At 41.6% G+C, this 25014-nt stretch overlaps 1 protein-coding gene across 3 annotated transcripts; it reads left to right on the top strand.

Annotated features, from left to right (window-relative positions):
- Positions 1–4373: 4373 nt before the first annotated feature.
- On the top strand, positions 4374–23060 carry LOC120038447 (interleukin enhancer-binding factor 3 homolog). Of its 3 annotated transcripts, none has more exons than XM_038984200.1 (19): positions 4374–4434; positions 9459–9549; positions 10076–10296; positions 10454–10634; positions 10896–11043; positions 13019–13110; positions 15460–15555; positions 15798–15909; positions 16017–16114; positions 16432–16543; positions 16626–16739; positions 16881–17086; positions 17223–17393; positions 17512–17649; positions 18181–18321; positions 18444–18564; positions 20083–20133; positions 21756–22154; positions 22247–23060. In XM_038984200.1, the coding sequence occupies exons 2-19, from the start codon at positions 9547–9549 to the stop codon at positions 22375–22377; spliced, it is 2535 nt and encodes an 844-aa protein (XP_038840128.1). In that variant the 5' UTR covers positions 4374–4434; positions 9459–9546; the 3' UTR covers positions 22378–23060. The 3 variants fall into 3 exon arrangements, with proteins under 3 accessions (XP_038840128.1, XP_038840127.1, XP_038840132.1); XM_038984199.1 differs by having other exon boundaries at positions 4393–4434; positions 9456–9549; XM_038984204.1 differs by lacking the exons at positions 21756–22154; positions 22247–23060 and adding an exon at positions 20773–21633 and having other exon boundaries at positions 4393–4434; positions 9456–9549.
- The last annotated feature ends 1954 nt before the right edge of the window (positions 23061–25014 follow it).

The raw sequence follows: 25014 nt of genomic DNA, 5'->3' as shown, positions 1-25014 counted from the left end.
GGGAGAAGAAAAGACACAGACAGAAAGAGACTGGCATCTTATCATGGTCCTTTGTTGTTCTTGGTGCTTTATTTACCACCCAACTCAACATGCTGGATTGAGGAGAAGACTGAACATCCAGCAGTAGGATCTAACAGCAGTGTTGGTGTATCACACAAAAGGAAATACCTATTGCCTATAAGACATATATTCCTTTATTGAGAACTGTGTGGGTCTGCCTGACTGTGAAAGTCTATGGGGTTTGGGATTGAAATCATCATCCTCCAGATCTTGGATCTCTTTCAGATTGATTTGATTGGCCAGTAAGACCTGCTTTTGACTGCTGTGTGGAGAAGTCTTATCATTTTATGGGAAACAGCCAAGCCAGACTATACTCAAACAAATTAAATGTCATAAATGGATTTATAACAAACAAATCTGACCAAGTAAGGACAGTATGCCTCACCTGGATACTGGAGACATAGCACAGATAATTCTGCCCAAGGAGAAAGGTTTGTTGTAAGTGTCTAATAGGTCACGCAACATGAGTCTTTCTCTGTGTACATAACAGTACATGAAAGGAAGCTGCCTATAAGATATCAACAACAAACATCTCAAATTATATATACGTGTGTGTGTGTGTGCGTGTGTGGTACTGTCAGTGTTTTTTGGAGTTCATACTTTGTTTGTTTGTGGAAATGTCAAAGTGTACTTTGACACGTCATGAAGTCAGTGGCACTATGCCAAAGCAAAGTAAAGGCTGTGCTTTTACCTGTGCTTGAAGATGTGAAAGACATATAGTATGTGTCAAACTTGTAATGCTATTGACGTGTGAATTGTGTGTGTGTGTATTTATTGCTTATATTGTTTCCCCAATTGTCTGGGGACCTAAATTAAGCTAAGTGTTGCAAAAGCTATAGAATTTTATGTTGTTTAATAAAGTTTAAATTGCCGGTTAACCTTTTTTACTGAAAAACATATATGATTTTCTTTTTCTTTAAAAAGAAATGTATCCCAGCCACCGTCCCCGCAGGAGGTTGTGGCTTTTGATAGGCCGTCATTGTAAATAATAATTTGTTCTTAACAGACTTGCCTAGTTAAATAAAAAATAAAATAAAATAAACCACAAAATGGCCTGTCAGGGTCATAGCACCATGGTGCTAATCCCAGGAGAGAACAGAGGTGTGGAAAATGTCCTCTGACAGGGGAAGTAGAACAGAAATTATCTCAGTATAGGTATGAATTGATACAAGTTTTAATTTCTCCATCAATTGCAATGGTTGTAATGAATGTTAATTATTACTGAGTAAAGTGGTCTGTAATGGCTCATATTGATGAACTACCACAAATAATGTCCTGCAATACACACAACGCCTTACAATTACATTAATTTTCCCTGGAGTTTATGGAATTCTATGAATTTAGGTTTGCTTGTATAGTAGTAGGTAACAGTACAAAAGACAATGACACAAGTACACAAATGGAGTCTTATACCCTGACTACACCGCTCGCGTCGCGTGTGCGAGCGTTGCAAAATGAATTTAGGAATCTATGTTATTCAATTATTGCACCCACACTGCTCGAGCGTCTCCTCATTGGTTATACCCACGTGGGTGATTGACAGACGAACTGTTGCCGGTTGTCGTGGTAATACTATGAAAGTTTAGATGCCAATCACCATATAAGTTAAACGATGGAAAGGCCTGGAAGGAGGAGAGATGACTAGAAATGATTCGGTTGACCGTTTTTATGTGTGGATTAATTGTCGGAGTAGAGGACCTTGTGCATTTCAGGTAAAATAACAACTCAATGTTTATATCCCAGGACAAATTAGCTAGCAACAGCAAGCTAGCTAAATAGGACAAATTAGCTAGCAAGTGCAAGCTAAATTGCCATAAATGTTTAATGCTTTTCGATCTGTCCCCAAATTCATGTCATTGGTTCAGAGTTTGTTTTGATATTTTAACCTGCGTGTCGTGATCGCGTTTGGTGTAGGGGGACAAAATAAATGTATGCACGATGGTGCACGTGCGCAGCCCAGTTTTGGTTCCGTGTTAGATCTTTGCTCGTGTCTAAAGTGCAACAGTGCTTTCACAGGATTAGATATGTTGCTGACAGTTACACAAAACTGACAAAAACAATTACAAACAATGCTTCTTCATGAAAGAAAAGAAAGAACACTTAGCCACTGCATTCAAACATAAACAGTAAATATTTTAGAAACACAAATATAATGAACAAAAATATAAACGCAACATGTAAAGTGTTGTTCCCATGTTTCATAAGCGGAAATAAAAGAAATGTTCCATATGCACAAAAGGCTTATTTCTTTCAAATTTTGTGCACAAATTTGTTTACATGCCTGTTAGTGAGTGTTTCTCTTTCGCCAAGATAATACATCCACCTGACAGGTCTGGAAAATCAAGAAGCTGATTAAATAGCATGATCATTACACGTGTGCTGGGGACAATAAAAGGCCTCTCTAAAACGTGCAGTTTTGTAACACAACACAATGCCACAGATATCTCAAGATTTGAGGAAGCATGCAGTTGGCATGCTGACTGCAGGAATGTCCACCAGAGCTGTTGCCAGAAAATGTCATATTTATTTCTCTACCATAGCCAGCCGCCTCCAACTTCATTTTAGAGAATTTGGCAGGATGTCCAACTGGCCTCACAACCGCAGACCACATGTATGGCGTCGTGTGGGCGAGCGGTTTGCTAATGTCAATGCTGTGAACAGAGTGCCCAATGTTAGCGCTGGTGTTATATTATGGGCAGGCATAAGCTATGGACAACCAACACAATTGCATTTTATCGATGGCAATTTGCACAGAGATACCGTGACAAGATCCTGAGGTCCATTGTCATCAAATCAAATTGCATTGGTCACATACACATATGTATCAGATGTTATTGTGGGTGTAGCGAAATGCTTGTGTTCCTAGCTCCAACAGTGCAGTAATATCTAACAATTCACAACAATACACACAAATCTAAAGTAAAAGAATGGAGTTAAGAAATATATAAATATTAGGACTAGCAATGTCGGAGTGGTATTGCCTAAAATACGGTAGAATAGAATACAGTAAATACATATGAAATGAGTAAAGCAGTACGTAAACATTAAAGCAGTATGACATGCCATTCGTCCGCCGCCATCATCTCATGTTTCAACATGATAATGTACAGCCCCATGTCGGAAGGATCTGTACACAATTCCTGGAAGCTGCAAATTTCCCAGTTCGCCTGCATACTCACCAGACATTGAGCATGTTGAAAGATGCTCTGGATCGACGTGTACGACAGCATATTCCAGTTCCCGCCAATTTCCAGCAACTTCTCACAGCCATTGAAGAGGAGAGGGACAACATTCCACAGGCCACAATCAACAGCATGATCAACTCTATGCATGAGCCAAATGGTTGTCACACCAGATACTGAATGGTTTTCTGATCCATGCCATACCCTTTTTTTCAAGGTGTCTGTGACCAAAAAATGCATATCTGTTTTCCCAGTCATGTGAAATCCATAGATTAGGGCCTAATGAATTTATTTAAATTGACTGATTTCCTTATATGAACTGTAAGTCAAGAAAATATTATAAATTGTTGTATGTTGCGTTCATATTTTTGTTCAGGTAACTTAAAGTCACCTTAATGGAGTCCAGATTAAAACATGGTAAATTAAAACACACCTAAAAATCTTGTCATGATTCCTGCATTTTCACAGACCCTGGGTCTGTGTGAATGATTCGCTGCTCTTGTGCAGGGAAATTCATTAACACTTCACGCCTCTTTAATTTGAAATGCGAACAGTCCCCATGGTTTAAACCCCCTTTCCCCTCCAAATTTGCCAATCACCCACTGATATGTATAAAGGGGCCTGCAAGAAAGTGGTAAATAAGAGGGCTGTTTGAAAGGTGGTTATATAAACATTACCTCTGGGGTTTGATATATGGCCAATATACCACGGCTAAGGGCTGTTCTTACTACGACTCATCGCGGAGTGCCTCGACACAGCCCTTAGCCATGGTATATTGGCCATATACCACACCTCCTCGGGCCTTATTGTTTAAATCCACCACATCTTCTGTCTGAAATGTGTGTGTTCGGTCACATGCGTTAATGGAATCCCCAGATATCAAATGATAACTATTTTGTATCCTGGATAAACAGGGCATGGTGTATAGAGTTAATCATTAAATAATGATTTATAGTATCTATGTAATTTTGGGAAATTGGCTGGTGATTATCCCACAGTACGATATTGACTCGTGAACTAGCTAGCTAGTACTTTACGTTTCAGACTAGACATCGAAAGGTGAAACGGGATTGGCTATTTCTTTGGTCACATGCTACTTTCGCCCAATTAGCTTTCAGAATTTGCTGTTCAGGTGTGTGTAGTCATTTCTGCTCCTCAGCGTGGAGAGTTGGAGCGAAGCGTCGCTGAATTGGTAAGTCTAGAAGGATGTTTTATTTGGTGTGTTTTATAACGATGCACATACTATTCAGATTGATTTAATGATTACCACTGTCCCTATGAACACGAATTAAGCAACTATATTACCGGTGACACTCATTTGCCGTTGTACGAATTACGTCTCGCAAGCTAACATTAGCCTAGCAGCAGCCCTCTTTGTTCAGAACGCTCCCTCAGCTTGAACCACAAGCAAGGCAGCACGTCGTAAGGCACCATGCTAGCTACCTAACGTTAAATTATGGAGAAAAAATAAGATACGCGAATAGGAATTGAAAGCAAATGCAGGATTTTGTCCATTGTTATATATTATTGCCTATATAGCTATGGCTAGTCAACGTTGGCTACAATGCGAGGACACGACCATCTTGGGCTAGCCACGCTAGCTGACGTTAATCTCATAAAATGTTATCACAATATCATGGCGATCACATATGGCATTTTATATTTAACTATCTATCTATACCCACATAGTTAGCAGTCTAATCGTGGTGTGACTAGTGCAGGGGGCATATTCCAGACTGGCGCACTGAATTAAGGCTTGAAATTAAAATGGCGGCTGGAAGGATTCTCTTAGCCAGCCGATCCTACCCACTTGCTTACAGCAACACTGACTAGGGTCAGACAGCGTTCCTGTGTAGATAAATACACCACAGAGCCCATGCAAAATATTGCTCTATATGCTGAATTGTCGCATTGATCAACTGGTAGTTTTTCAGGAAAACTGACCTTTTCCTCCTCAGGAAGCATAAGCCACAGCAGCCATTTTGGAATATCAGTGTCAGCCAATTGGCTCCTTTTGTTGTTCAAATGACATGCCATTCCATGCCATTCCATAATGGCTACTGTTAACTAGCATTAGAACAAACATCTGTTTACTTAAAATCAAGCAGTCTTTCAGTCTTCTTGGTGTAACAGTTGGGATAATGGGACAATTTGGTGTACAACCAGTTATCATCCCAGGATTGAGGTGTGTTTAACCAAGCCATATTTTCTGCCGGCGCCACAGTGTCTTAATCTAGACAGGAAGCCTGTCCAACCCTAGTGCCACTCTAAGCAAGCAAGCAGGTCAGATCTGCTGGCTAGGCCCTGGGTAACAAATGGTCATGTAAATGTTCCTGACAAGCCAGAATGTTGAATACAATTACATATACACTTGTCAGTGGTTTGTCCTTCAGCTGCTTGAAATTCGAGACAAAATATCCACAGGAAAGTACTGTTTACCCAACTTTTTAGATTGGTGCTGAATGAACCATATACATACCGCTCAATATAAATTTAGTTTTGTATTGGATTATTCGGTTTGCTCTCAACAGGGTTTGCACAAGGTGCTGCCTTAAAGTACTTGAATTTGGTACTCTGAAAAACTACTGGAATACCTTTAAAATCAGACATTTTTTCAGGTTGGTACTCGGAAAAGTACTTGAATTAAATTGAGAGAACAGAAAATGCTCATGTTTATGAAATACCAAATGGCAGGCAAATTTACATCTAATCCTGCCTTTTGTGCATAGCAGAATTTTGTTGCTGTCTTTTATTTCAGCTCATGAAACATGGTACCCACAATTTACATGTTGCATTTTTATATTTTTGGTCATTATATATTACCCACTTTTTTTTATATAACCACTGGACCCAACCAACCCACACTGTGTAAAGTGCAACAAATGCATCAGACTGACATTGCGAGCATTCGTGAATCAGTCCTGAAGAGCTATATGAAGGGTGAAAGACACAGCGCTGCATCCTGCGCTGGCGGCAGTTCTACATTGTGACATTTTCCTCTGCAATAACCTCCATACCTTTGTTGCCAATCGCCTCATTCACAGGCTCCTGCCGTTCACATGCCGTTTTCCTCACACAGCCATCCCGAATAGCGACACTAAAGCAGCCAGTCAGATGCAAGACACTTTTCTGTTGCTATTAAGTAGATGCCCAATAAAAATACAATAGTCATTAAGCTGGAATTGTGTAGTAAATTGTCACTAGGCATGTCAAACCCTGCTCATCACTACTCAAGTTACATCAGTACTCACTTATCACCATGTATGTAGTGAAACAACACAGTAGAACTTGTAAGGTAGTGATGAATAGTCAGCTGTTTTTTTCATGGGGTTGTGGCAATACACCGCTATCTGGTGGTGATGAGGAATGATTGCATAATAGGAACTATTACAAATTGATGGTCATTGAAAATAAATATTAGTGCTTGAAAAAGTACTTAACCTCTCTTGGGTACGTGAGACGTTAGCGTTCCACCTCTTCAACAGCCAGTGAAACTGCTGGGCGCCAAATTCAAATACAGAAATACTCATTGTAAAAATTCAGAAAACAAAACATATTTTACATAGGTTTAAAGATTAACTTCTTGTGAATCCAACCACGGTGTCAGATTTAAAAATGCTTTACGGCGAAAGCATACCTTACGATTATTTGAGAACATAGCCCAGCAGACAAATCATTACAAACAGTAACCAGCCAAGTAGAAGTTACACAAGTCAGATATAGAGATAAAATTAATCCCTTACCTTTGATGATCTTTATATGGTTGCACTCAGCAGACATTAATTTACTCAATAAATGTTCCTTTTGTTCGATAAAGTCTCTTTATATCCAAAAACCTCCGTTTTGTTTGCGCGTTTTCTTCAGTAATCCACATGCTTAAACGCAGACAAAAAATTTAAATTGTATCCGTAAAGTTCAATGAAACATGTCAAACGATGTTTATATTCATTCCTCAGGTTGTTTTTAGCCTAAACAATCTATAATATTTCACCTGGACAATAACGTCGTCAATATAAAAGGTAAATAAGAAAGGTACTCTCTCGGTCGCGCGCATGAAAAAGCTCTGTGACACTTTAGGGTTCACTCATTCAGACTGCTCTTACTTCCTCATTTTTCAGAATACAGGCCTGAAACAATTTCTAAAGACTGTTGACATCTAGTGGAAGGCATAGGAACTGCAATTTGAGTCCTAAGTCAATGGATACTATAATGGCATTGAATAGAAAACTACAAAACAACAAGCCACCCCCCAAAAAGGTGTGGCTTGTTCTCCATCCTCATGGAGTTAAGGTACTTGGCTAGGCCCTGGGTTGGTAGAGCCACGGCAATGTTTTTTTCCGCAGCTAGTCATGTAGTTAGCTAGCTATCGAGCCTGGATGCCATAGCCCCTCTAGTAATGTAATAGTATCTATGTCATAAACCTTCAAAGTGCCAGAATAGTACTGATAATGGCAGCCATTTTGGTCAGGGAGAAATCCAAACCAGTCACTTCTCAGTATTGTCGTCTCTACTCCCATTGTTAGTTGTAGGGGGAACGTTTAAATTTGGGAAATGTTCTTTAAATTTAAATCCATTGTTGCTCCATGAGATAATCCAACAATGTATATGCCGCCATGTTAGAGTATCTTTGTCTTCTCTCATTGAGCAAAACAGGCGAGTGTCATTACAGTGACGCTTTATTTCTGCTTTGCTCACACGACGTGCAGAACTTTGGACACCCACCCGTCTTGAACAATGAGAGACAAAAATACTCTAAGATGGCGGCATATACATTGTTATACCTCTGAGGAAAAATGTATGTAATTTAATAACGGCGCATTTTCTAAATTCAAATGTTTCTTCTGCAACTAGCGATGGGTTTGGAGACTTTGGTGAATTGGGCAAGTTATCACTTTGTAAATGTTAGTTGAAAAATTGCTCCTGCCGTTTTACACTAGCTAAGGCGTAACGGCTGTATGAAAGCATTCACATATCGCCGCCATTACAATGCTAGTTTCCCGAATGGAGGGATTTGACACATGATAGAAATGATCAGTTTGGTTGTGTACCTTGGATGACTTCTCAGCCAGGTTTACTGTCAGAACTGAGCGACTCAAGCCGTGGGGTACTGCCAGTTTCTAATTGATGTCAACTGCAATGAACCGTTCATAGATTTTAACTGCAGTGTGCTCATGTGTTAAATACATTTTGGCTTTAGGACTGTGCATGTACAGCAGGTCTGTCTGGTAACTGATACCCTTTGCCTCATCATTCAGAACTGTACACTGGCTCTGAAATGGTAATTTCAAACTCGCGGATAACTGAAGAACAATGTTTTTTAGGTTGTTATTGCTCTCGGAGTCATACTGGTATATAGGGGCAGTAGCCCAATTAATCTTCCTTGGTAGAGCTATGTTTTAGTCACTAACATATCTGGCATCTGCTCCTGCAGGACTGATTCATAATCAAACTGATTGAATCAGTGTTTTGAAAGTAGATGCTGTTGGTTCCCCCAAGGATTGTGCTACAGTTGTGTTCTGGCACTGCTTCGGCCCTGGTCCAACTTCTCCCATCTTTTAATTTTGGGAGGAAGAATGTGACCGGTGTCCTGCTCATTATCTGTAGGCCTACAATAATGGAGCTGCCCATTTTTTTAAATCAACAATGGGGATATCAGATCACTTTTGGCGCTGGGTTTTATACAGTGAAGCTCAAAACAGGAGAAACGTTTTAGCGCAACCTTGTCCAATAACGATGCTCTGAGTCCTATTTCCCCCCCCCCCCCCCCCCCATTCCGTGCCTACTGAACACAACCCAGGTTTGCAACAGGCTACAGTAGGAACACCCTTGTTACTGCTGTTTCAGCACACTTAGCCTATGGGTAATTCCGTGGTATCTGAATTATGCTGAGACTCCTGTTTAAATTTTTTAAAGCAGTCAATGTGCATAGTTGTTGGTTTGTTAAACATATAAATCAATGGTTTGTTTGGTATACATTTTAAAGTGAAAAATTGGAGTCTGTAATTCCATTAGCATGGAATTTCCCTTGTCATGCAAAGCCACCCTCCACTTTAGGGAGGTGCATCCTTAGGTCTGTTCAAAGAAATCCCTATGTTCTGTTACCCTTAAATACCATGTTTTTATATTAGCAAAAAAATGACATCTGTTACTCTAAGGGAATCTGGCATCCTTTTATTGCTTTGCTCATTTTAAGCATGTCCCTTTTGTTCTCAGCAGAACCAAGCAGCAGTGTTGGTGTTCTCTCAGGAAGGACCTGTTCTTGTATCACTGCCATATACACAGGATCGAAGACTCCAAAGCAACTATGGTACCTCTTTTCTTATACACACATTTTTAGGAAGGCTATTTTGTGTAAACACTTTCTATTTGGTAGTGAACATGGAGCGCTTACATTTTAATAGCCTCACCGCTATAATAATTTGGCTCTGCCAGCAATCAACTATTTGTCTGACATAATTGATTGAGAAGATTATTTGTAAGTTAACAATGACGTGGCATACAAGTAGACCGATAAAAAAATCCATTCCTACAAATGTCCATTGTAAGGGTAATTCAGGTTGCTGCCAGTCAAAACTGCCCTGGGCATTTCAAACACATGCTCCTGCTTGCATTTGATTGCACTCCTAATTGTACATGACTCTCACCCAGCAGTAGTCCATGGATGATTATGTAAGGACAGTGAAAGCTGACTAAGTGAAATTACTGTATTGAGAATTACAGTGGGGTGAAGGTTATCACAATATTACTGTTTCTTCCTATCAAAGCCACTTACTGACTACAATTGTGACCTGCTGAAGTCAATTCCTTAAAATAACTCCTCTTTTCCCATCCAGCCTCCTCCCCTGCGCCACCGATCCATGCGTATCTTCATGAACGACGACCGCCACGTGATGGCCAAGCACTCCGCTGTGTACCCCACACAGGAGGAGCTGGAGGGTGTGCAGAACATGGTGTCCCACACGGAGCGCGCCCTCAAGGCTGTCTCTGACTGGCTGGATGAGCAGGAAAAGGTGGTCAAGTCTGCACCAGACGGAACCGAGTCCGATAAAGAAAGGTAAGTGAGTGGGAAATTGTATTCAAAATGGTGCATGGTGTACAAAATGTCCGTTGCGTAGAAATACTTTTTGCACCGTCAAGGCTGGAGTGTTGAAGGCAGCATCACTTTCAGCTTCAAAAGTTATTGACCTGGGTACCCATGTCTCCTCTGCCAGTGAACCCAAGGCGTCGGAACAGGCCACACGGTCCCTGCGTGGGGTGATGAGGGTGGGCCTGGTGGCCAAGGGCTTGCTGCTGAAGGGGGACCTGGACCTGGAGCTGGTCCTTCTGTGTAAGGACAAACCCACCATCACCCTGCTGAAGAACGTGGCAGACAACCTGGCTGTGCAACTCAAGGTGAGTCCATTCACCTTCTGGTGTTTTCTGTGTCTTCATATTCAGAGTTGGCTTTGTGAAGTTGAATTTGTTCTTTTGAGAATATACTCTCCTGCATCATTTCAGTTGTGGGGTGATGCATTCATTTGAGAGGAATAGTCACAACTGAATTCAGTAGCAAATCGGGTTTTTTTATGCTTGGGGGTACATGACCTTGACTGCTTGGTGGGATAGCCACTACATGGCTATTTTATTAACAATTCCTCCTGTTCTACCTGACAGACCATCACAGAGGACAAGTATGAGGTCACTCAGGTCATCCGTGAAGCCACCATCGTAATCAAGAGCACCAAGGAGCCTCCCCTGACCCTGACTATCAACATGACGTCCCCTCTGGTCCGCGAGGAGGTGGAGAAACAGGCTGCCGGAGGTAGGCTGCCACACAGGGGCAGACAGTTCACTAGCGCCCCCTTAGGCAGGGAGACTAAACAGGCAGGCAGCCAGTCTAGACAGATATTGTTTATTGGGCCTTCAATGGAGCTAGGGGATATGAGGGAACTGTCATGTAATGAAACCATGCTATGTTTATAGCTCTTTAGACTCTCGTAGTTCCATTTAATGTGATGTACATTTTTGATGGCCCAATACACAGTATAGAAAGGCTAGTTACTGACTGAAAAAGGTTTTCTATTCCCTATGGAGTCCAGACATTAACTATATGAAGGCTTACTGAGAATAACAAAAAAACAAACACCACTTTGTTTGCATGTTTTATACTGAACACTGATGAACGGTTTGCATTGCAGCAAAAATGAGTTGCAAAGTGTTGTCAAGTGTTCTGGTTACTAGACCCAGCAGTGGGCTATTGACTGATGTTCATCAGCAGGGAGGACACGGGTTACAGATAACGCCAGGGGCTCTTTGACTCTGCATGGCTGAATGTCACTTCTCCCAGTCAAAGTCAAAATCAGGGGACAACTGTGATCGCAGTCTTTGTAAATCCAATCCATGGGGGTTTGTCCGAAGCAGAGGGAGTCATAAGTTCAATAATAAATGCAAGAAATACCTACAGTGCCCTCTGTAATTATTGGCACAGTGAAGCATTTTTTTATATATTTTTTTATTTGAGGAAGTTAGATGCACAAATATCATACCACCCCAAAATACTAACCTCCCCTGTTATTGTAATTGGGAGAGGTTTGCATGTCTTGGGGATATATTTGTGCGTCTAACTTTCTCACTCATCATTCACTATTCATTCAGGATGATCCATAATTATGGTAGCATCCACATTAATGTAGAAGTGTTAGAAATGTATTCTTATTTATAATAAAGGTTACTCCGAAACGACACGATACATTATTTACCATCAATTTCTATTGGGCACAAAATAATCTGAAACACAACCAAAACAAACAGAAAATGCATCCAACAAATGTCGAGTCACAAGCTTTATGTAGTCATTGTGTGCTATGAATATGGGACCAAATGCTAAACATGGAACAACTTTTATACACAAGTGAATTTGTACTAAAAGTGCTGTAATTTCTAAACGGTTCACCCGGTATAGATACCCTCAAAGACAAGCTAATGGTCTGCACTTTAACCTCGTAGTCATTGTTGGATTTCAAATCCAAACGTTTGGAGTATAGAGCCAAAAGAAGACAAAATGCTTCACTTTCCCAATTACGGAGGGCACTGTATATTATGGGAAAGGGTACTAGTCGGTGGCGGCCCATGTTCCCCTCAGACGTTCTGAACAGGAAGTTGGATGTATCAACCTTGCCTTATCTATAACTGTCAACATTGAAGCCCAGTTTGGCTCTTGAAGGCCATCAGTTTTGCTGCAGTGTGGACTTGTTTTGATAATTTTGTGCATCTGATTCTCTCTGTCAAGCCTTCTAGTTTGTCAATTTTTAGGGACGCTGGACCTTTGACCAACTGGACGCTCTCTGTCTCGGAAGGGGCTAAGCAGTACACCCAGTATAGGGGTGAAGGGGAGGGGCTCTACCTCTCATTGTTATAGCAAAGCACTGACTTCATAACTGGGCTGAGGTATACAAGTTGACATTGAGTTAACATAATGGAGACAACTTCCCTTTTGATAATTCACTCCCACTAACCTTACATCCATACACATTTTTCTCCATATAGGCCTACTGGGAGTGATCTTAAGAAATCACCCACTTAACAGCAGTTTCTGAAGTGGGTTGAAGTTACATATCTTTAGTGTAATTGCAGTTTCACTGAGAGGTTCAGACCATTAAGTTCTCCAGGTGGGGGGGTCCCCCTCCCCTTCCCCGTCCTGCCTGTGGTTTGGGAAAGCTGCCTACTCCCCCTGGCCGTGTGACAGAACCCCCCCTTGGTCAAACTGTACCTTGTCTTCTTATTCCACCCGCCAATAGAAACGCTATCAGTCAACGATCCCCCGGATGTTCTGGACAGGCAGAAATGCCTTACTGCCTTGGCGTCTCTTCGCCACGCCAAGTGGTTCCAGGTTTGCATCTTGTCTTTATTTGTCTTAAAGTAGTTCAGTTTTTTCTACATTTGACGCAGTTTCTTTCTTTGGTCGTTTTTTTTCTGTGTTGTTTTTAAATGTCCTTTCGAAGTGTATCTATCACCTGTAGTAGTCTTCTTACTCTGTGGTTTTTATAGCGTTTCCAAGGAAACCTTTGTCATTACCTTGTAGAGATGCTCTGCTGACTTAACAGGTTTGATTGCAGTGTCATTGAAAATGTTCAATGCTGCTTTTAGAAAGGACGTTCAACAATCCCCTCAAAGCAACCATTGTCTTAAACCACTGCTTAATTTTGATCAGAGATGTGGAACTAACTTGCTACACTCGGGTGCAATATTTCTCAAATATTATCAATCGACAACCCTTTTCTGTACCATCATATTGTGTTGAGGTTGATTCCTCGTTGTGGACTATGTTGATTCTTAGTCATCATAGTGAACTGTCATCTCTCACTCTTAACTGTAAGCGCTCCATCTCTGCAGCCTGTTCTTGTAGAGTGTGTAGGCTCCAATCCCCCATGCTCTGGCTGTTTTAGCTTTCTGTGTGCCACAAAAAAGGAATATTGCACCTTAGTTAGAAAATGTACATTCACTAGTCCGTCTTCTGGGGCCTCATTTTATAAACGTTGCTTATGCACAAAATATGCCCTAAAACATGTGTGCACCAAAGTTAACATTAAAAATACTGTCCTTCCACGAACTTCAGACCATGCATAAGCACAGTTTCTAGTGGGTGAAGTATTACATTGCAAGGTGAAACTGGTAGCCTTGTGCTAATGGGGAATATGACTCTTACTCATAACAAACAGGTGGCCTAGCTAAAAAATAATGCCAAAATCTACCATTAGTGAGAAGAGCAAAACGTTTTTATTTTCTTTGCTTTCTAAAATAAAATCCTATTTCACTTACATGATCATTGCAGAATAAATTCTTCACCTTTTCTGACTCGTGATTTCATAGGCTACTTGCGAAATAGTCTATAGGCCTACAAGTTATTATAGGCTACCATTCTTCCCATCGCTCATATCCTTTGACTTACGTCACAGTAGTAAATAAGCTATTTCAAGTATTTTGCTCAGTGATCCATTCCAAAACGCTGTTTAACAGTAGAACAGACTGTTCACCTTTCCGTTGACGTTTGTAGGCTTGGCCTATGTCTGAATACTGTAATGTCAAATTTCTCCAGTAGACATTTCATTTAGAAGCTAAATACATACTACTACAACAACCATTGCATAATATATTCCTCAACATTTCTGGCCATGTTAAGACGGTTGAGTTCATATTCCTGAAGTAGCCATATAATAAATTACCATGTCACATCTCATTTAATTGGGCCAATTAGATTTATTTTATTTTTTTCAGAGTAGGTGTTTCAGAACTTGTGGGCATTGTTACATATTTAGGTTTGTGGGGAGAAAGTCAATGCAAAACATTATTGCATTCAACGATCTGTTTACAGGTCCACAACAATTTGCAGTTGATTTTGGCTTTCAGAAACAGTCAGATACAGCAAATGTCACTACAAAAGAAAACATTCTGCCAACACAAGACATTTGATCAAGTCGCTATTGCTATTTAGATACTGTCTTTGCCTAATTACAATTCTAGTATACAGCAAATAAGCGCATTATTGTCGTCATAAAATGTGAAATGTGTGCGTTTTTCAGCTGGACATATCCTGCTCGTTAACGTGCACACTTTTTAACATTTTTATGACTGGTCTGATTTCTAATGGGGAAAATGGCGCCAAGTTTTTATAAAGCTCTTTTTGTCTGTGTGCAGTCTTTTCAGAAATGGCGCAAATATTTACTGTTAAATTCACGCAATGGTTATAAATGAGGCCCCTGGTATACCCCATACAATAACCTTTAGAGCTACTGTAAGGTATCGCCTCTCATTAAACTAAGCACATTATAAATACTGTCATTGTCCTACATTTTTCCATGTCAGCATTTGGCTTTACATTGACTCCCCTTCTCCCTCTAATCATTTAACAGAATCACAAGTTGACACATTTGATACGGAGCTGCAAGAAGCACAATTGCTCAACAATTACCACCCTGTCATACCTATTACAGTACCACTGATCAAATCTGCTTTTTACTTCACACAAATGGAGTTGTCTATTAAATTCAATAACCACATCTACAGACAGAACAAATATCAGATTCATGCTGCACTTTTCCCACACTGTACCACAATAATGACAAAGCAGAGCCGTTAGTCTGTGTGGCTTTTTGATGTAGCTGCTGCTTCGTGTTTTTTGTGAGTTCTTGTTTGACTAAGGCTCCCTCTCCCTCCACCCCCTCCCTGCTTGTGTCTCCAGGCCAGGGCCAATGGGCTGAGGTCCTGCGTCATCGTCATCCGCATCCTGAGGGACCTGTGCTCCCGCGTCCCCACTTGGGCCCCACTGCATGGATGGGTGAGTCACCAGCAGCATTTTCTGCCAGCTGGTTCTTTCGAACGCCCCCTGACTCCTGACATTTGGTTTGAGAAATGTCATTCTAATTACAGTGGTCAGGTTTGATGTGTAAGATGGGAATTTATTTAAGGGGCTTAGTATATCAAACTGCAACAGTTTCTTATTTACAGACGTTTTATCCAATTTGCCAAACGTCTGGACAAAATACAAACATTAACATTTCTTCCCTTCACCCCCTCTAGCCAATAGAGCTGCTGTGTGAGAAGGCAATTGGCACAGGGAACCGGCCAATGGGAGCAGGTGAGGCTCTGCGAAGAGTTTTGGAGTGTCTGGCTTCTGGAATCCTCATGGCTGGTGAGTAGTCTCAAAGAGTGGAGAGGACATGTTCTCCCACCTCTGCTTAATGTAGTAATTCCACATCACAAGCCAAAATATGTAATAATTTGCCTGTTTGTTTTTAGATGGTGCTGGAATCTGTGATCCATGTGAGAAGGAGCTGACAGATGCTATTGGCCACCTGGACCTCCAGCAGAGGGAGGACCTCACACAGAGTGCCCAGGTGAGTCACATCTATACCCACAGGGCCTACTGAGTGGGGCAGTGGTCTAAGGCACTGCCCCGCTCAAGCAGGCATTGTGTCAAGAAGCAGTGCAGCTTGGTTGGTCGTGTTTTGGAGGACGAGTCCATCCTGGAGTTGCTGCGATGAGACAAGATTAACTACCAATTGGATACCACAAAATTGGGGAGAAAAAGGGGTGAAAGTGTTTTTTGTTTTGTTTTTTTTTGTTTTGTTTTTTATATCTACACCAACGACAGGGTGTGATTATGGTGGCTGTAGTGAATGTAAACAATCACCACCTGTTCATCTGTTTTCAGCATGCCTTAAGGCTGTCTGCCTTCGGACAGCTTCACAAAGTGCTAGGGATGGACCCCCTTCCCTCCAAAATGCCCCGGAAACCCAGGAGCGAGACCCCCATTGACTATACAGGTAAGCCAGGCTGCAGACGTGTGCATACAACTTAGTGTCCATTTTTTGGAAAGGCTCAGCAGTCCCTGTGTTTTTGTTGCAGTCCAAATCCCCCCCAGTACAACCTACGCCCCACCAATGAAGAGGCCTATCGAGGAGGAGGAAGGAGGGGAGGACAAAAGCCCAAACAAGAAAAAAAAGAAGCTGCAAAAGAAATGTAGGTGTTGCTTAGTTCTTCCTGTTCAGCGCAGTTCTTCAGTTTTAGCATGCAAATTCGGCTACTCTTTTTAATTTCACCCTTGGCTGGATCAAAACAATTTATTAAGTGGCAGTGTTTTTTAATCCTAATCTTCACTAGCCCCAGATGAGAAGTCGGAGCCTCCCCAGGCCATGAATGCTCTGATGAGGCTGAACCAGCTGAAGCCTGGCCTGCAGTATAAACTCCTCTCCCAAACTGGCCCGGTGCACGTACCAGTCTTCACCATGGCTGTGGAGGTGGACGGCAAGAGCTTTGAAGCCTCAGGCCCATCCAAACGCACTGCCAAGCTTCACGTTGCTGTCAAGGTGAGTGGGTGTATGGGGTAAATGGTGTAGATGTTCTAAGCGTTTGGTGTGTTGTCATGAAATCTGAAGATTGTAACTATTGTCTGCTGCGCTTCACATATTTTCCTTTCCAATCTTTTGCCTGGCCCAATCATAGGTCCTCCAGGACATGGGCCTCCCCACAGGTGTGGAGCTGAAGACTGCTGAGCCAGTGAAGACTGAGGTGGCAACGGCCATTGTGGAGGAGGTGAAACCCTGCATCACTCCCATCGCGATGGACACCGCAGCCACAGGGGCGGACAGTGTGGAGGCCACAGACGGTGCAGAGGTATGGGTCCTCTGAGTAGAACTCAAAACACTGTTTTTGGACACTATGCTCGGTTTTGACTCCAGTTTCTTGTATTGGTCTTGTTTACAGAGAAATGTCTGTCTCTCTTTGTCTTAAGAGTGCTCGTCAACAGGGACCAATCCTGACCAAACATGGGAAGAACCCTGTGATGGAGCTAAATGAGAAGCGGCGCGGCCTCAAGTATGAGCTCATCTCAGAGACCGGAGGCAGCCACGACAAACGCTTCGTCATGGAGGTTAGTGTCTCAGGAGTGGAAGAAGTGCCCATCCACACTGCAACCAGACTGATGCCTTTAGAATCAAACCGTTCATATCCAGCTGCTTCAATGATTGGAGAAGTTTACTTTATTTGCACCAAATCTCAATTTCATGTCAATTTTATAGAGGTGTCAATTTTTAGATTTTTTTTCATTTATTTGGCTTGGTTTTGAGAATTTACCCCTGCATCACTATACTGAGAGCTTTGTCGTTTCTTACATTACATTTGGGTGTTTTTGGAGTTTTGTTCATGTTTATCTGTGGCTCCCATACTGCAGAACGAGCAACAAGGAAGTATATTGGTGAGGTACATTTCTCAAAACGGTGTCTGGACACTTCTATAGCAACATACAATTTATATCTCAAATTTGGTTCAAATAAAGTTAACTTGTCCTTTTAAACATTGACAATAACAACATGAGCTTGGCTTTGACACAAATTCTTGGTCCCATGCTTTATCCTGTTCTTGCCTGAGTCTATGTATTGACCTGTCTTTCCTCCTGTTCCAGGTGGAGATAGACGAACAGAAGTTCCAAGGGACTGGCTCCAATAAGAAGGTGGCCAAGGCCTATGCTGCCTTGGCAGCCCTGGACAAACTCTTCCCAGAGGGCTCTGTGACTGAGGCAGCCAAGAAGAAGAAACTCCCAATGGTAAGATTCCCTCTGCCTTACTGTATATCTTTGCTTGCTATTGTTTGTAAAATAAATTAACTGAGTAATGATGGTTGCTGCTGAACTGTCTGTCAATTTAGTCCTCGTGTTTTCTCCAACAGCATGGGTTTGGCATGATGGGTGACCCGACTGGTGACCCGGCAGCCACTCCCAGGGGCAGAGGTAGAGGGCGTGGCAGGGGGAGGGGCCGAGGGTTCAATAATGGTGGCAGCTATGGTCAAGGTAAAACAGAGCTATATGCTACCTACAGTGCCCTCAAAGTATTCACACCCTTTTAATTTCTCCACGTTTTGTTACAGCCTGAATTTAAAATTGATAACATTTATTTTGTCGTCACTGGCCAACACATTACCCCAATGTAAAATGTTTGATTAACTACCCCATCTCTGTACCCCGCACATGCAATTATTTGTTAGGTTCCTAAGTCGAGCAGTGAATTTCAAACACAGATTCAACCACAAAGACCAGGGAGGTTTTCCAATGACTCTCAAAGAAGGGTACCTATTGGTAGATGGATTGTTTTTAAAGCAGACACTGAATGTCTTTTTGAGCATGGTGAAGTTGTTAATTACACTTTGGATGGCGTGTCACTACAAAGATACAGGCGTCCTTCCCAACTCAGTTGCCAGAGAGGAGGGAAACCGCTCAGGGATTTCAGAGGCCAATGGTAACTTTAAAACAGGTACAGAGTTTAATGGCTGTGATAGGAGTAACTCAGGATGGATCAACATTGTAGTTACTCCACAACACTAACCTAATTGACAGCGAAAAGGAAGCCTGTACAAAGTAAAAAATATTCCAAAACATGCATCCTGTTTGCAACAAGGCACTAAGCTAATACTGCAAAAAATGTGGCAAAGCAATTAACGTTGTCCTGAATACAGTGTGTTATGTTTGGGGCAAATCCAATACAGAGTAACACTCCATATTTTCAAGCATAGTGGTGGCTGCATCATGTTATGGATATTCTTGTAATCTTTAAGAACAGGGTTTTTCAGGATAAAAAAAGAAACTGAGTGGAGCTAAGCACAGACAAAATCCTAGAGAGAAACCTGGTTGACTTCTTTCCGTCAGGCAGTGGGAGACGATAGCAGGACAATAACCTAACACACAAGGCCAGCTATACACAGGAGTTGCTTATCAAGAAGACATTGAATGTTCCGGAGTTGCATAGTTACAGATTTGACTTAAATCAGCTTTTAAATCTTTGGCAAGATTTGAAAATTGCTGTCTAGCAATGACTAACAAATGACCAACAACAAACTTGACAGAGCTTGAATATATATATTTTTTTTAATGTGCAAATATTGTACAATCCAGGTGTGTAAAACTCTTAGACTTACCCAGAAAGACTCTCAGCTGTCAGAAAGACTCTCCGCTGTAATCGCTGCCAAAGGTGATTCTAACATGTATTGACCCAGGGGTGTGAATATTTATGTAAATTAGTGTATGTATATATTTTTGGGGGGTCCATGAACATGTTTTACCTTTGTCATTATGGCTGATTGTGTGTAGACTGTCAGGTCAGAAATTTAATAAAATTGTTATTCAGGCTCTAATACAATAAAATGTGGAATAAGTCATGGGGTGTGAGTGCTTTCTGAAGGCACTACATGCAATTATTGTGTATTCTGTCCCTGAATTGACTTTATGCTGTAAATACTGTTCTTCAACATTAAATGGTAGGCAACATCTCACATCAGCTGAAAAATGTAATGGTTGGTTTGCTTAACTCCTCAGGTGGCTATGGAAGTTATGGATATGGGAACAATGGAAACTCTGGAGGCTATAGTGAGTATTGATTTTCCCTTATCCTCATCTTCCAATCCCTGGAATAGTTTTGCGACTCCTAGTCTGGTTTTTATTTGATATGTCCACCTTTATCATGAGGACACTACAAGAGGAGTTCTCACTCTATACGCATTGTAAGATGAGCAGAAGTTCAGTGTGGTTTGATCAGAGCACAACATGCTCAGCCATCTTGGTGGAGAGTTAGTGGCATACATCTGGAGGTTTCCAACAATACAAGACCTGGAAAAGTTTTTTAAAAATCTATAATTAAAGTATCTTTGTTTTTGGAGCGTATGCCATTGAATGTCATCTAAACAAACTACCAAAGAAGAAACTTGAGTGCTCTTATTCCTGGTTTGATTATGATTTTACATTTCTCTGCTTTGTTAAGCCACAGGACTCAATCTATATCACTTTGACCCCCCCCCATATGAAAGACCCTCCCCCCTCCCACCAGCAGCCTGTTCTGAGGAACCACCTTCTTGAGCGTGACAGGAGCAGAGAAATCTAAAAGTCCCAACAAACAAAAAAGCAGTTTGAAAACAATTTGACCAAGTCATTGACACATGCCACTTTTTATGGCAAAAAACAAACCAATCTAATTCCATTTTTCCTTCTCTGCTCTGTCTCATTCTTTAGGTGACTTTGTCTCAGACTGCTATGGCTACCACGAGTTTGCTACATAGATCATCCCAATCTTTTAAATCAAAACAAAATGTAGAGAAAGAGGAGCAAACTATAGTGTTCCCGCAACATGAACTCCAATCACTCCCCCGGGAAAGAACTGTCCCTTTGCTTACCCGCTACGACTCATGTCCCAACGCCTAGAGAGATGGGAGGCCAGTGAGTGCATGTTGCCTTTGGTCACCTTCCATACCCTCTGCCAACCCTGGGACGTTCCTGGACACCTGGATATGCCAAAAGACACAGCCACACTTTCCCAATAGACTGCCTTCCTTAGTGGAATTGAGACCAGAGCATTATGGTTGGCTGATGGATAATGGCCCACTGTGATGACATGCACATTGGAGTGGGTCAGACTGGGGAGTTGATCCCATTGTTGGCCATCTGTCTTGAATGTCTACACACAAAAAAAAAGTTTTTTTCTTCTGATGTGAACGGTCTTATTTCATTTTGTTGTCTGAAAATGTATTATCAATCACCTCATTGTCAATGTTTTTTTGGTTTTTTTGCATTTTGTTATGGATCATAAGGCTGCTTTGAATATTTGCAGTTTTTTATTAAAATGTCAGAATTGCTCAATTGTGGCTATTGATGCATGATGGTGGTTACATGCTAGTCTTACTTTGAAAATGACAATGTTCACAGTGCCCCTCATTTACCTCACACGTGAGGCACCTTTAGGCATGAAAGAACCACAGCGCTGTTGATACTTGCACAATAATGATTTTGACATTCTGCATTATGATTGTGAAGTAAAAATAGTCTTGTATGTTTTTAAAAAATAAATGTGATATCCCATACAATAATGTGGTACTACAATTTTAGTGAAACGCTTCACTTTCTTGAAAATGCAATGTATTAATATTCACAAGCATGGGTGTGACACCAGTGGAACTCTCTACAAAACCCCCTCTTAATCTAATGCCTCTTTCTTTTAGATTATTACAATAGTGGAGCAAATGGTGGCGCTGCGGCTGCTGGCACCGTTACTGAAGTCCCTGCGGCCAGCACTACAGGCGTGGCAGCTGCAGGAACCTACGGTTCATACTACCAGAATGATGGAGGCTACTCCACCCCTACTCCAGCTCCCAAAGCCCCTGTCAAAAAGGAGGCCAAGTCAACCTTCCCTGGACCGCCAGGAGTTGGTGGGGGGGCCCAAGGGGCCTACCAGACCACCCCTGGCCAGAGTGCCTATAACCAGTATGGCCAGGGCTATGGGCAAGGCAATAAGACCTTCAATCAAAACCAGGCAGGAGCAGGAGTTTATCCTTACAGCACTGCCTACCCCAGCCAGGTGACGGGCAGCGCTGTTGCCAGCCAAGACTACAGTTACGACGGTAAGATGGATTCTCGGCAAAGGGGATCACAAGTACACCGTAACCTAAGCTGTTTTATCGAGAGTTTCACTAATCAACTTCCTCTTCCATAGGTTATGGAAATCAGTCAAATTACAACGCACAGGCAGGAGCCAACCAGAGCTATGGTGCAAATCCAGCTCCATACCACAACCCAGTAGGATACGGCAGGGGAGACCCCACTGTGAACTACCAGTACAGATAGACTGAATCCGCCCTCGGCATACCTCCATCTGAGCCCCATAGTACCACCTCACAAGCGTTCTCCAAAGAAGCGATGGTGGCTGTCCTGTGATCCATGGTTTTTCCATGTCTACGTGCATTTGGTTATTTTTTTTACTTTAAAGTAATAACCTGGACTTATTAGTTGGCAGCTCCCCACGGCTGAATCAAATGGTCTATTTCATCAGTTTGGGCAGTGTTCACGCTTTTATTTTATTTGTATGCACTCCACCAATTTCCCCTCCCCCACATCACTACCACCCAAAAAGAGGGAATGACACATCACCTTTTTTTTTTACCCCCAGCTATGATTTTATTTCTGTCCATACACAAAAAGTTAACTATGTTGACCACTAGTTGTTTTTGGCTGAGGATTTGTTTAAATTTTCATTTTTACAATACAATGGGCCTGGAGAACTGCTTGCTTGTTGAAGTATTTGCTTGTAATTTTAGACATTTATTTTTCAATGTTTTAGTTGACGTATTTCTGTAGTTTTAATTTTAACAAATAATTTTGGAAATTACTAGGAAAACATTTTAAATGTCAATCACATTTCTGGTCAAAGTAGATTTGGTGGTTGGGATTATTTGATTTTTTCTCAGAACCGTGTATAAGAAAGTGTGGTGTTTGTATCAATAAAGGACTTTTATTTTGGAGGAAAGCAACTTGTGTGTCGACCAAGCATTTCACTTCATGAAAGAGGCTCTCTACTAACCTTACGTTCCCTCCCAGATATCAGAAAATAGATTTTGAAGTCAACATTGTGCAAGGAAATGTTACATTTGTCCTTTTGGAGACGCTCCTATCCAGAGTGATTTAGTACATTCGTCTTAAAATGGCTAGGTGGGACAACCACATCTGTCATAATACATTTTTCCTCAAGGTAGCTATCAGCAAAATTAGTTACCTGTCCAAAATTATAATCAGTAACAATTTTTGGATTACCCAAACTCAGTAATTTATTCTGATTACATTCAGTGCTTAGATTACTTGGCCCATAAAATGCATTGGAAGACAAATGTATGTTACCAATTGAACCACATCTATTGTAGGATAAATCAATGTTAGTTTACATAGCTGGCCATATATGGATGTTAAATTGTACTTTAAGGGTTGGCTATGTAGGCTTCTATTAATCTAACCCATTGCTTTCTACTCCATATAATAGGATTATATCCTTACATTAAAAACCAAAGTCAGAATTCCAGTTATTCTAATGTTATACCCCTTGATCTTCAAGAATAGGACTTGGAAATATGGAAGTATAGATTAGCCAAATTGTTTTACCTGAGCATAACCCAAAACTAAGGATTTATTAGCCAGCCCTACTCTGTTTATGATTTTGTTTGGGCTCATTGATTTGAGTTGAAAAATAAATGGTGAGCTCATGGAATGGCATGCTTTGAGCACTACTGAAAAGTACCATTTACATGTGAAAAATTAATGATATATGCTGCATTTGCTATATGCCTATTGTTTACTTTTTTGTTGGTAACACTATCTTGATAATATGCAGCTGTTTAAAGGGCAAATCCACAGATAAAACAATATGGACGCCGCCTCTGTTTTGGTAAAAAGCTGAGGGATGGGCCTGGAGAAATGTAACCACTGAGATTAATAGACAGCTATGGATGCAAGGACTGACCATCCATGACACACAAATTATTGTTTTAACGATGTGAGGCTATACGGTGTTTGTTCACATTTACAATGTTTACAAACATTGGAGAAAAACAAGTGCATATTTTGGGTTCTCACGTATTCTAGGTCAGAACCATCCAGAGTAGTGATGCTGTACGTGCGGGCAGCGATCGGTTGAAGAGCATGCATTTAGTTTTACTTGCATTTAAGACCAGTTGGAGGCCACGGAAGCAGTGTTGTATGGCATTGAAGCTTGTCTGGAGGTTTGTTGACACAGTGTCCAAAGAAGGGCCAGAAGTAAACAGAATGGTGTCGTCTGCGTAGAGGTGGAACAGAGAATCACCAGCAGCAAGAGCGACATCATTGATATATACAAAGAAAAGAGTCGTCCCGAGAATTGAACCCTGTGGCACCCCCATAGAGACTGCTAGAGGTCCGGACAACAGGCCCTCCGATTTGACACACTGAACTCTATCTGAGAAGTAGTTGGTGAACCAGGCTAGGCAGTCATTTGAGAAACCAAGGCTGTTGAGTCTGCCGATAAGAATGTGGTGATTGACAGTCGAAAACCTTGACCAAGTCGATGAATAAGGCTGCACAGTATTGTCTCTTATCGGTGGCAGTTATGATATCGTTTAGGACCTTGAGCGTGGCTGAGGTGCACCCATGACCAGCTCGGAAACCAGATTGCATAGCGGAGAATGTACGGTGGGACTCGAAATGGTCGGTGATCTGTTTGTTAACTTTGTTTCCGAAGACCTTAGAAAGGCAGGGTAGGATAGAAATAGGTCTGTAGCAGTTTGGGTCTAGAGTTTCTCCCCCTTTGAAGAGGGGGATGACCACGGCAGCTTTCCAATCTTTGGGGATCTCAGACGATACGACAGAGAGGTTGAACAGGCTAGTAATAGGGATTGCAACAATTTCGGCAGATCATTTTAGAAAGAGAGGGTCCAGATTGTCTAGCTCGGCTGATTTGTA

This window comes from Salvelinus namaycush, chromosome 3, assembly GCF_016432855.1.
Source record: "Salvelinus namaycush isolate Seneca chromosome 3, SaNama_1.0, whole genome shotgun sequence".
Taxonomy (NCBI): domain Eukaryota; kingdom Metazoa; phylum Chordata; class Actinopteri; order Salmoniformes; family Salmonidae; genus Salvelinus; species Salvelinus namaycush.
The sequence above is the reverse complement of the archived record's forward strand: the minus strand, read 5'-3'. Positions and strand labels throughout refer to the sequence as shown.

Excerpts from the sequence above, each read along its gene's own strand:
- LOC120038447 (XM_038984200.1), top strand. Across the intron at positions 13,111-15,459 it reads GCCACGCCAAGTGGTTCCAG|GCCAGGGCCAATGGGCTGAG; the intron begins GTTTGCATCTTG and ends TTGTGTCTCCAG. Across the intron at positions 20,134-21,755 it reads TGGAAACTCTGGAGGCTATA|ATTATTACAATAGTGGAGCA; the intron begins GTGAGTATTGAT and ends TCTTTCTTTTAG.